General features: G+C 31.6%; 1 protein-coding gene across 1 annotated transcript in view; it reads left to right on the plus strand.

The window, feature by feature from the left end:
• Window positions 1-13339, plus strand: part of LOC142329540 (uncharacterized) — a 137525-nt gene that overhangs the window by 30530 nt on the left and 93656 nt on the right. Inside the window, exon 17 of the mRNA XM_075374212.1 lies at window positions 366-557. Coding sequence (XP_075230327.1) covers window positions 366-557 — 192 coding nt within the window. The remainder of the gene's footprint in view (window positions 1-365; window positions 558-13339) is intronic.

The following is a 13339-nucleotide window of genomic DNA, read 5'->3' on the forward strand; positions in this document are numbered from 1 at the left end:
TGGAATTCTCGACTTCCAAATCAGCTGGTTTGGAAAGACGCGTTCACCACTAGACCAACCTGGTGGGTCATTTATCAGTGTACCTACTTCATTACTACCGCACCTTTCTGCCCCTGAAAAGTAAAACTGCAAATTCCTGCTTCATATCTCTCAATTTCCTTCCATCTCACTTCACTTATGTACACTTATGTATACCCGAGTATGTCCGAGCTATTTTTGACACTAATTATTCGTATGAATGAACTTCATAAAAAAAAGTTAATTAACCAAAACTTTTAATTACAGATAGTTAATAAAAATTTTAAATAGTTTTTGTTTATTATTTTAAATAAAATTACTGTACCTATAAATTAATTAAAAAATAGTGAATGCAAAATCTAATAATAGTATTGATATCGTTAATTATTTCCGTGGTAATTCATGCAAAGGAAAAATGAGAGCAAACCGTGATTTAAAATTTAATTTTGAAGAATACAGCTCTCCAGTTGGTTCTGTGTTGCAGTGGTCTTATTTTGCAGTTCTTCAGTGTCCGTATCCACCAACGCAAATCTATGTTGGTAGATACTACTAATGTTCTAGCAGATCATGAAGAAATTTGTTCTTCATTTACTGGTTGTCTTTTATTATAAAAATGAGGAAAGAAGATGAATCAACCTAATTGTTATTATCAGCTCTGCAACTATAAGACCGTAAAAGCAGAGGGCTAAAAAAATTAAGTTAATTTTTACTTTATCATGTAATATAAATATGGTATTATTCATATCACATGGCAACAAGAACATTCAGTGAACCAACAGTGAACCAAAATTCCCTTTGCTTCTTTAAATTTCCTATCTAATCTTTGTATCGTTTTAAATTTGTAATTTTTACCCATATTTCCAATATTGAATATTATATTTACATTTATTAGACACAACTAATAAAGTTGATGTTATTTCACCTAAATATTTTTTTTCGATTGATAAATTAGGTCCTGTTATTAGATTCAGTCTTTTATTTGTTACCGCATCATTACATCTTAACTGAAATGTGTATAATTTAAAAAAAAATTTCCCTGGATTCATTTAAAATGAATAAAGTAAACAATGACTCATCTAAGTTTCTCAGAGGCAGAGTATAATTCAAAATTGTAAATAATCATAGTTAAAAATTAATGGCTAATCATAAAACCGATGATAGAACACAATATTTAGTGTTGTGCCAATACTGAATAACTTCCCCTGTTCTGACTACACTGACTGTGAGACTGAGTGTTATGTTATGAGAATATACATTTAAAACTGTTTTAAACACATAACATTTTGAAAAACCTTTAATATCTGTATAACAGAAGGAACTGGCAACTACTCTACATTACTTAGCTGAAGGTGTCTTCTTAATGATAATACCTTATGTGCCAACTGTAATTCTGAAAAAAAATATTAGTGAACTGACAAATGGATACATTTGGCAGACGAGTTTGATTTATTGTTTGTTAATATTCATCAATCAAAGTTCTACACTAGTTCTGTTTTCATTTTGTTGAATAGAATCTTTTGTGTGTTCTTGGCCAGATGAAACAGTTTGAAGACTTTTTTTTTCAAAAAGCCCTTAAATATTTAAACTTGGACATCGATATGTTGATTGTTCTTAGATTTTTGTATGTACAATTTTTGTATTCTACAGCTGATCTGTAGAATAATAAGCTGGACCTTCCACTCCACAGTAACATACATAGATAAATATCGACAAATGTTTTTCCTGGGGAATGCTGACTCCAGATTATATGCAGCGGCTCTTATACTGTATATTTTCAAAGGTGAAAGGTAATCTTAACCAAATGATCATCTTAGTAAAAATTAGGTTTTTGTATACCCACTAACAGCAGAGTCTTAGATAGGCCCATAGACGTTGCATCTTTTGCAAATTTGTATAATAACAAAGATGCAAATGGTATGTACATCTGTGCATTACTGTACTTTTCTGCATAAAAAAACAAACAAAAAGACTACCTTCTCAAATTTTTATTTGATTTAAAAAAAAAGAATTTTTATTGTTTTTTTATTTTCTAAAAATTTTAAAGGTATTATTCCTAATATTTGAAAAAAATACACCACCTTAACCTCCACAAAGTGGGCCATGGTATTCACAAATCACTTGGATCAGATTACTGCGGTAATCTGATTTCATTATTTTGTCAATTATTATGATGACAATTGTTTGTATTATTTGAAAATAGTAACATATTATATATTATTGAAGATAAAATAAAAAAAAATGATTTTTTATTTAAAAAAATGTTACTTATATTTATTTCTATTTTTTCTTGTAGTGAAGCTGGCATCTCTGAATTATGAGCCCTAGATATCTGTTTTATTTTCTGTTAGTTAATCCTGGTTGTAATGTCCATTTTAACACCCTTGAAATGTTAAAAATTTACAAACAAAAGAAAACAATAATAAATCCTAATCGATAAATTTATCTCTAAATTTGTTTGAAATAAAAACACTGTTGACCAACAAAGCCACAAAAAAATTGTATCACACAATAGTTTTACTTCTACTGTTAGATTTTAAACGAATGGATTTTTCTAACAATTTTCTATACAAATTACAATTAGATATCTGAACTATAGTTATATTCATTGATTTTTTCAATTAATATTTTTGGTTATTTTTAATGAGTAAAATCTAGCAATTCTGTGGTAATAATAATTTATGTACACTCAGTTTATTACTGAAGTGCATGTACTTTTTATTTATGACATTTATAACAATCACTTCCAAAAATAACATAGCCATTTTCAAAAATTAAGTGTCCCGTCTCAGGCTTATTATGGGAAGTGAGTAGTAAAGTGGTTTCAAATTGCCTTTCTCGCAGAACCTAATATACAATTTCTTGTATTAACACCTGTTCATCACAGGGACTAGATGTATAGTGAAAATCTTTACTTTCAGAGAATACAACCCTAAAATCTGCCTTTTGTACCTCAGATTCAAAGTATTAAAGTAATAAGAAAGCTTGATACAGATAGTATAATAAAAAAAATTAATTTCCCCATTTCTGTAATGAAAAATATGTTGCACCCACTGTTTCAATTCAGCAGTGTAATCTTTTTTATTATATGATTAAAAACTAATTACTCACTCGCTGTAACTTTGTTAATATCTGATGGATGTAATTTCACTTTGCAGGATTAAACTGACTGAGACATGCAGGAGGAAACATTAACATGTTTTACTGCTCTTCATTAAGATATTAATTTAGTATTTTAACACACCAGATAAAATTCTGTAAAAAAAAAGAAAAAATCATTCATTAAAATTTTTTCCACATTTATTTGTTATTAATATTGATCAACTACTAATAAATAATGTATGTCAGCTTAACTGATATGAGTACAAAAATAATAAATCCATTTTATCACTTGACTAACTACTGATTAAACTTATTGCAAAATTGGCTTATTTTTGAAGTGAAAAGCTCTAAGTTTAGTCCTTATAAAGGCATTTGATTTTTTGGGGGGTTTTATATGAATTTGAATGTTAGACTATGAATACTAGTGTTCTTTGATGGTTGGGTTTCAATTAACCAATAGGGAAGCAATCGCAAACCACTCAAAAACCTACCAGGAAAATTTCAAGAGCAAATACATCAATGTCTACAGAATCACCAAGAGTCAAGTATGGCTGAATGGCTACGTTTGATTATTAAACCTTTTTCTAATTATATTTTTCAGAGATTTTTTATGACAGTGAATTTGTTTAAAAAAAATTATATTTCCTATATAATATTTTCTTCCTTGTACAAAGAAATAAAAAATACTGATTAATATTTTTTACACAATTTGTTTGTAACAGGTATATAATTGGTTAACAAAACAATATCATTATTTTTAATATTACATTTCCATGGAAATGATATATAGTGTTAAATAACAACAGTAAATGAAAAAAATTAAAATAAATTAAATTCTAAAGAATTCAATGAACTGACAACAGTTATATCACTATATAATTTTTTGCATCACAATAATTTTACTTTCAATTACAAAGATAAAAAGGACAATGAAACAATACACTTTAATAGGAATACACCTTACTGTGAAGAGAAAGTGTATATATCATGCCATTTAACAATAACTAAGGCATTATGTAATTAAGTGGTATAATACTGTTAATTGTACATATTTCATCAGTAATCATTTAATTTCTTTCCAAAGGTATATTTGTGTGTATGTGTGTATGTGTGCATGCGCGCGCACACACACACACACACACACACACACCCAAATTGAATATTTGTTAATAATTTTAATTTTTACATTATTTCACAGCAGTCTTAATAAATAAATGAAAATTGATATTTCATAAAAAATAAGTTTTTTATAAAAGTACTGTGAGCACACTAACCTTAAAAACCCATTTACTGATTTTTTTTCTGTTTTAAATGACCTACACATGGTTGTATTGAAAATAGAATATTGTCCTAATAGTTGATATGATTAAAGTATTAAAATAATTAAAATATAAATTTATTGTAAAATATAAAGTGGATGTAAGAAAAAACCCAAAATTCTGAATTTATACATTACAAGTAAGAACATCCTAGATATTTTGAGGTTAGACATAAAAAAGTGGATAAAATCATAAGACAAATTTTGAAAACAAAAGTATTACAATCATATAAAATATACAATAATTGTAATTATTTACAATTACTTTAACATTTATGATTGTTTATCACAGGCATAATTTTTAAGTTTAATTCCTTACACTACTATGTCAATTTCATAGATAGTTATGCTTATTGAAGATTTAAAATTAAAACAGCTTCCTTTCCATATGAAATATATAAGTTAACACAAAATTATAACAAGCAGCAAAAGGATTCAACATGTATAATTATTATTTTATCAAGTGATACTGAGAGTAAACTTATTTTTAACTATGCTACATAAGTGCGCATGTATTACTATTAGTTTGGCATACAGTATACCAATTAATGTATTTTTAAATGAAAAAACAAAAATAAAAACTAATAAATGATACATAAAATGAATACTCATGTTTCATTCTATAAATATTTACTGCTATTACAAAGAATAGAATAGTTATTATTTACAGCAAACGCATTCTTCCTATAGATTTTATAATATATTAAATTTTAAGGTGAAATTGATCTCATATTTTCACATCCATAATCCAGCTATAAATTAAAAGAAAAAATTATTAAAAAAAAAAATCAAGGACTTAATAAAGATGAGGAAGATGAGATGTATAAAATGAATGAAAAAAGGACTTAAATTGCCATTAAACAAATAAAAATTTGCTTCTTTTTTATAAACTATAACGTACAAAACTCTTTTGAATCATCCTCAATAGGATCGGTTCACAACTCAAAGAAAGAACTAGGAGAATAACAGGGAGGTTTCAGACCCTGAACAAGCTGTTCAGACCAGATCATGAGTCTCAAGCTAATAATGGATTACAATAGGAAAAGAAACAGAGACATGGTGATAACATTTGTAGATTTCAAGAAAGCTTATTACACCATCTACAGAGAATCCCTACAAAAAAGATACCGCAGACTATATACTAAATCAATAAACATGATAACATGAAATAACAGAGGATCTGAAGGAAATTGGCCTTACACCAGAAGACACCACAGATAAAATAAAATTAAACAAGCAAATGAAGAATAAAAACACTCGTTTCACACTCGCAAGAAAAAACTCACAACTTAAACATTTTCAACACCAGACAGGGCACGGAAATCAGAATGTATGAAAAAGTACTGGGAGGACTGCAAGGCCCGAACAGTCCCTTCAAAGAGACTTGGGCAATAGACTGACTTAAGTGATCCTATGCGATCTAAAAGATTAAAACAAAGAAAAATCTTTTAAATAAAACAATTCCAAAATATTAGTAAAAATATTTAAACTATATATAATATTTGGCTACATTTATGTAGCCCATAGAACCAAAAAATTCAAAACAATAAATAAATATTTTAGCATTTAATTATTCAAAGATAGTTTAAGTTGTACAGGAAATTTAAGATTTTATTTTCTTCTTAAGGGAATTATTTTTACTCCAAAAGACCAAGGAAGCAGTGCAAAAGCGGTACAGGTCTACGCACTAGACCTGTAGTTCCCAACTGAGCTCTGCAAAACCCTAAGGGCTTTGCATGAACTTTTTAGGAGCCCTGTGGCTGCTGCAGGAAAATAAAATAAATAGAACTGAATAAAATTAAAGAATAAGAAACAAAAACTAGAATCAACATAAGAAAATAAAATCTGTTGTAGTATAAATGATTTGATTTATTGAAATATGGAAGAACTTTTATTTGTGGTCAAGTTTTGACAATACCATAGATGTTGATGGTAGTTGAGAATAAATTGAGATAATAGATTTCAGTTTTAAAAATGTAATTACATTGTACAGAATTTGAAAATTTGTTTAGGTATCTATAATATCCCCTTTGCTCCTTCTCCTAAATAACAGTACTCAAAAACATTATTAACTTCTAAGATATAGGGTAGGCCTAAGGGGTCCCATCATAGAAATTGATTCAGAAAAAAGGGCAGAAAGGTTGGGAACTGCACTAGATCAACATTTTTTTCAGGAATTTAAAAGCTTGATAAAAGATTGAGTTAGTGCTATTTAGACTAATGGTTCTTTTATATTTCACTTTAATTTTTTATCCTTCTAAATAGGGCATCATTAATGAAAGTAAGCAGCATCTGTATTGTAAATATGCTATCTAAAAAATAAGTTACCGTTTTTAAACAAAATTATTTACTGATCCAAATAAAATAATATTTATTACAAAAATAATACTACATATTTGAATATATTTATTGTAAATCTAAATATATTCACACTCAAATCTAAATTCTCTTTAAGATAACTATTAGAATAGTAAATATAGTTTGTAGCTTGAGTATTACATTAACTATTGCAAATTAACTTGTATTTTATTGTCAATAATATTTTTGATAATTTTTCAATACTGCTTGATCAATTTTGATTTTAATGAAATTTAAAATTAACGTTGTTTAAACTTATACACGATATTTCAACTTGAAATTACATGTCGCAAAAAATAATTTCAGGTGAGTAGGAAGTTAGGCAGTGTGAGACAAGATGTAAGACGATAAGGTAATAATAAATGAACTGCAGCTTTAATTACTTGTCAGTTGGCCGTCTGCTAAGGATAATAGTTCTACACAAACATATAACACTGAATGTGGAAGAAAATTGTTTTAAATATTTAATAAAATTATAACGAAAGAAAATGAAATAAAATATCAGAGTTAAATGTAGAAAATATATTTCAAAATTTAAGAATATTTGGTTTTAATATCTCTTGAAAGTCACTACTTGCAGATCTTGTAACTTTCTGAATTTTACTGTCGAAACTCTACTTACTTTTACACAAATTGTAACTCTCCAGTAACAAAGAAGTTGATTGGACTCTATCCTGACCACTGTAGGGGAAGACAGCCACCTTGTGACGACCTGGTTGTCTCACCACCCAGTCTGTTTCTAGCCCTGATGGGCTTTACCGGAGGTTGTATTTTAGACCCTCTAAACTTGATAACATAACACTGTCATCAGTTTGGCCTCTGTCAGGATGTCACTGATGTAAATGCCTCAACAGACATTTTCATTAGTGTATTTACACAACCTACTATCGCCTTCATATACCCTCTTCCACCACAACCACCTATCACAATTTACAACCCTCAACCATCAAATTAACCGATTCGCGGAAGCATGATCCCCGCGCCTTTCTCTAACACCGAAGATTCACACAAAAGCTCTTCCTACATCTAACTTCAATTACACTATGCAATTAGATCATTACTTGACTGAGTCTTTAAACATAAAAAATACTATACCAACAAAACAAGCGTTTATCTCAACAACAATTCTGTCCTACAATTCAATTTACTTAAAAAAGTTCTCTTGATTTACTTAAAAATCAAGAAACAGATTCACAAATTTAATAACCCTCTAATGGAAACATACCTTATCTCTCTCTGCCTTTGTCCAAGAGGTCAATGCATACACCCTCCCACACCGCAGCTCCATCACAGAGTTCTCCACACATCCACTCTCATCCTAAGAGCGAATATTTAAGCGAATCGGGGCTTGATGCCAAAACACCTATCTTGGCAAAATAAGCACCCAGACGTACCCCTAGCCACTCAGGTTGCTATTTTATCCATACATCTATGAAAGCATCAGATCTCCTCAACCATTCTCTGCAGAGCTAAGAATATAAGGAAGTCAGGCACTATTTTCCATTTCCTTTTGGTTTTCCAATTAACTTACAAACCAAAACCACAATTGATCCTCGTAAGCTCTCTAGCTACCTTGGTATCTTCAGCTTCGTAACTGGGTCAGACATATAGGACATTGGTTTCCCAGGAGGTGGGTTCGCCAGGGGTGGAGGTTTAGTCGGTAGTGCGCAGGAATACATTCTCTGTAACAGCTTGCGGTACCTGTTAGCGAGTCCGGCACTGCTTCGACGCCCGTAAATGGGGTTTCTGCAACACATAATCCGTGGCGGACATCATTAGTGGCCCTAAACTTCGGATACAACCTGAATTAAACAAACTAAATCTGGCCGACCTATCTGGAACAGCACCTTGTCCAGAATGTGTAATATCCCGATCGGGGGAAATCCATCTACCTGCATATTTCCCACAACAGAAAAAATTTCACGCGTGTTAACGACCATCGAGCAATTCAGTCCACCTGACCTGTCATAAATATAAACCCTGGTCGTCTGTTTCTTTTTTGCGCCCAGAGGTAAGTTGTCCTGCCTTCTTAGCATCATAAAAAATTTGGCGCTCGGTCGCAAGGATATTAACGGGCTTAATACCAGAAATAATAAGGACCGCCACTCGAGAGAAAGTCCTATAGGCGCCAATCACAGATAACAGTAGGAGACGCCGGGCTCTCAAAAAAATATTCCTACAACATTTGTACTTCATTCCATGAGCCCAGATAGGTGCAGCATACAGCATTTTAACTTCGCATACCTTATATAGAACATGTACGGTTCTGAAATTAAGCCTCCAATCGGGTGAAATGCTCTCCGAACACTGAAGAAAGCAGAACAAGCCTTTTTGTCAGTTAATATCCAAACTTGATTGCATTATTAACTTTTGAAGTACGTATAGTTATCCTTTCTGAAAATGTGCAATAGACCGAGGAATGTGGTACCATTGCTGATACAGACGAAGCTAAAATCGTAAAGTAGAAAATAATAGAGGGAAAACCACTTACGACAACTGGCTTTTTGAAGGATTTGAACGTAAAAGTAAACATTATTTTCCGGGTACTTTTTCGTTTTACGCCCCTCACTTTTTTCGATTTTTCAGTTAAAAATTACTTAATATAGCATGCTGTTTTATACCGGTAATTTTAAACATTCTCCATATTAACATATTTTTAATCTACGCTCGCTAACTTTGACGAATTAACAGTAATGTTTTGTTTATTTAAATATAATAAATAATCGCGATAATTACTGAATTTATTATTTAAATAAACAGAACATTACTGTTAATTAGTCAAGGTTATCGAGCGAAGCGACATAGTTTAAGTTTGGTTAGATTATATTTATAATTTCTCTGCAAATACCTCCAAATAACCACTAATTTGAAAGAATTTAAATACTTACTCATTGTTTAAAATTATAAATTGAAATCGAAGTTGATCAAGTAATAATGCAAAATAACTCTCTTTTCAAACAACAATAATTTAAAAGGAAATATAAACAAAATATTAATGAAACAATAATAAGTTAATAAACATAGTTATTAGGAAGTACTGCATTAAATTAACTGTAAACGACATTCATAGGTTTAGGCGTCCAATCAGCAAGATATGATGACAACTCCACGCTACACTGTTTAAACAAAAAAAAAAAAATCGAAGGGCAAATTTATTGTGAAATGGCTTTTTTTACATAAAGAACATAAAAAATTGATAATATTGAAAGTGACTGTACCAGTGACAACCTCTTGGATTTTCACCAAGCGTAAAATTAACTTAAAATATTTTAAATTAAATAACCTGATTTTTTTTTACATCTGACGACGAACACCGCTTTAGAACAATTAATCAATTCCACTCTCAACATTAAAAAAAGAACAAAAAAACACCAGCAATATAAATGATTCTTTTCTTCCTTTCTACAAACCATCAAAATTTCCGTCAAAATTTCAAAAACTTGGGATAGTTTCAATCACAATATCATACCACATACGGAAAAGTGTTTTCAAATTTACATGCACTGATTATTTAAATGAATATAAGGGATCGATTCTTTAATTTATGTGTAGCTTCATTAAGAGTTAAAAATATTTTAACATTAAAATCTTGATCGTAAAATTTCAAGTTAACTTTTATACAAATTTAAATCCCTAACCACTTAGTTCACCCTACAATATAATACAGGCATACAACGCGTTGGAATATATTTCAAAATGTAGACCGTCAGTATTTCCAGATCCCATAACAGTTTTTTAAAATAAAAGTTTTTTTGGGTCTTGGAAAGGGTTTTTCAAGGGTTCGGTTATCACCATCCAACAGAATCTGATGGCCGACAACAAAGAGGGATACAATACTGTAAGCTTAGACGCCAATTTATAATCAATCTTACATTTACAATTTTTACTAAATATTTATTATTCTTATTATTTAAAAAAATATATACATCACACTTACAATTATTTAAGAGATTTTTATATTTTTATTTTCCCCTTTTCTGTTGGAGTCAGGTTTCAGCATTCATTCATCTGCTTCAAGTTTCAAAGAAGTATGCACATTTTGAAACCAGAATCAGGTGATTTTTAAAGGTACCAAAAATGAAGTTTCTTACATTGAGTGTTTCATTTAAGCGATTTTATCGTAAACTACGCTGTTTGAGAAATAATGCAAGGTGAAATAGATATTCACGCAATAAGTTATAACTTGTATTTATTGAAATTATATAACATTGATACAGTATAACAAACATTTAGCATATTACATATCGTTTAAGTTTACGTTTAGTAACAGCCCTGGACTGTCCGAGTCGGCATCTGGACCGCGACTGACCATAGACTGCCCCCACTCCCTCTTGAACAGTTAGCAGAGAGGTCGATCCGATAGAAACGCTTAACATGCCGCCCCCGTTGAAGTATTTGACTTCAAGCATCAAAAAGGAAACAGGGTTTATTCAAGGCTCTTTTAACTAGTCCCTTGGCAGTACGAATGCTGGCGATGCGAGGCCTACCATCAGGTCCGTAGTGTAGTTCTTGTATTCGACCTAACTCCCAGTGGAGAGGAGGCCGGAATTCTTCTTTAAGAAGCACCAATGCTCCTGGCTGCGGAGGTTTATAATCCTTCTTCCACTTGTGCTGAAGAGTTGATAGATATTCATTTGACCAACGACGCCAAAAGTTCTGGTACATACGTTGAAGACGTTGCCATTGATCAAGCCTGTTAACATTTACTACAGATAAATCAGGTGAAGGAATTGAGGACAAAGGAATACCACCGGTAAGGAAATGAGCAGGAGTTAAGGGACTTAGGTCATTCGGGTCATTAGACAAACTAGTAAGCGGTCGGGTATTGACGCAAGCCTCAATCTTAATTAATAAAGTTTCAAATTCATCGTACGGTAGAATATTCGTTCCCAGTACTCGCTCTAAGTGATGTTTAATAGTTTTTATTCCGCCTTCCCAAAGGCCGCCAAAATGGAGAGAACGAGGAGGAACAAAATACCACGTTATACCGTTGTCAGCACAAAATGAATGCGTTTGATGACGATGATCTTCAGAAGCTAGCATTTGTTTTAATTCACGGAGTAAATTATTAGTAGCAATAGAGTTTGTGCCGTTGTCAGAATAAATATATTTAAGGTTAATAATGTCTTCTTGAGGGGTTCTAAGATAGAAACATGCTCCATAGGCTCTTTCAGAAGCATCTGAAAATCCATGCAGTTCATACCGTTGATTCGTATTACCGCTTGCGACTCGTCTATCCACGGATATATGATTCAAAATTTGTAAACAGTTTCTGTAGTTTGTCCATTTAATTTGAATTTGCTCAGGAATCATTTCATCCCATCCCAGATCCTTTATTTGCCAGATCTCCTGCATAATTAGTTTGGCAGTAATAACGACTGGAGCAACTATTTCGATAGGATCGAATAATTTTGATGTATCAGACAGAATAAATCGTTTAGTGATTCTAGTTGGAGGTTTCGTTAAATTAATTTTAAATCTAAAGGAATCGGAGGAAGGCTGCCAAAACATTCCTAAAGTTTTAATTGCCTTATCGCTAGATTCTTCTATAGTAAAACCAGTTTCACGACGTTCATTTGGAATGTTCTCCATTATAGTAGGATCATTAGAACACCATTTGTGTAGTTCAAATCCGCCTTCCTTCAGGAGAGATATCAGTTGCGACTGTACTTCAAATATCTGCTCACGAGAATCGCTTCCAGTCAAAACGTCATCCGCGTAAAAATCCCGAAGTAAACACTCAGCTCCCTTCGGAGTTGAACTATGGAGCAGATGCAGTGCCATATGTCACAGTTTTAAGTCTATAAATATTAATTGCCTCAGCAGGATCATTCCTCCACAAAATACGCTGGAGATTGCGTTCATCTTCAGCAATTAATATCTGTCGATACATTTGCTTTATATCTGCTGTGAAGATGTAAATAGGAATACGAAAGGATAATAGAATTGTGATAATGTCTCGTTGAATTGTAGGTCCAATCATGAGTACATCATTCAGAGAGTTGTTGGTAGATGTTTTAGACGATGCGTCAAAAACTACGCGAAGCCGTGTACTGGAAGATGCCTCCTTAATTACCGGATGATGCGGCAAATACTATGTAAGGTTCGGTTCATGAAGGCTGGTTAATTGTTCCATCTCACCATTCTTCAAGTATTCGTTTAAAAATTCAGTATAAGCTTGTTTCAACTCTGGTTGTCTACTAAATCTTTGTTCCAAAGACCTTAATCGTTTAATCGCATGCTCCTTTGAGTCGCCTAAAGTAATAGTAGAAAATGGTAAGCTGACTATAAATCTGCCATCAGATTGACGTTTAACATGATTAGTATAATGTTGTTCACAGGCTTCTTCTTCAAACGTTCTTGACTTTTCTGTTGGTAGTTCCTCTATCCTCCAGAAAGATGATATAAGATCTTCTAAATCGTTTAATGCAGGAATATTGCAATGCGTAATAGTAGTATTGGAAGTAGTTTCAATTTCTCGTGATTTACCTGAAGTAATCGTCCCACTGACAATCCAACCAAACTCTGTATTCTGAAGAACTGGTA

Source organism: Lycorma delicatula, chromosome 8 (genome assembly GCF_047948215.1).
Source record: "Lycorma delicatula isolate Av1 chromosome 8, ASM4794821v1, whole genome shotgun sequence".
Classification (NCBI taxonomy): Eukaryota; Metazoa; Arthropoda; class Insecta; order Hemiptera; family Fulgoridae; genus Lycorma; species Lycorma delicatula.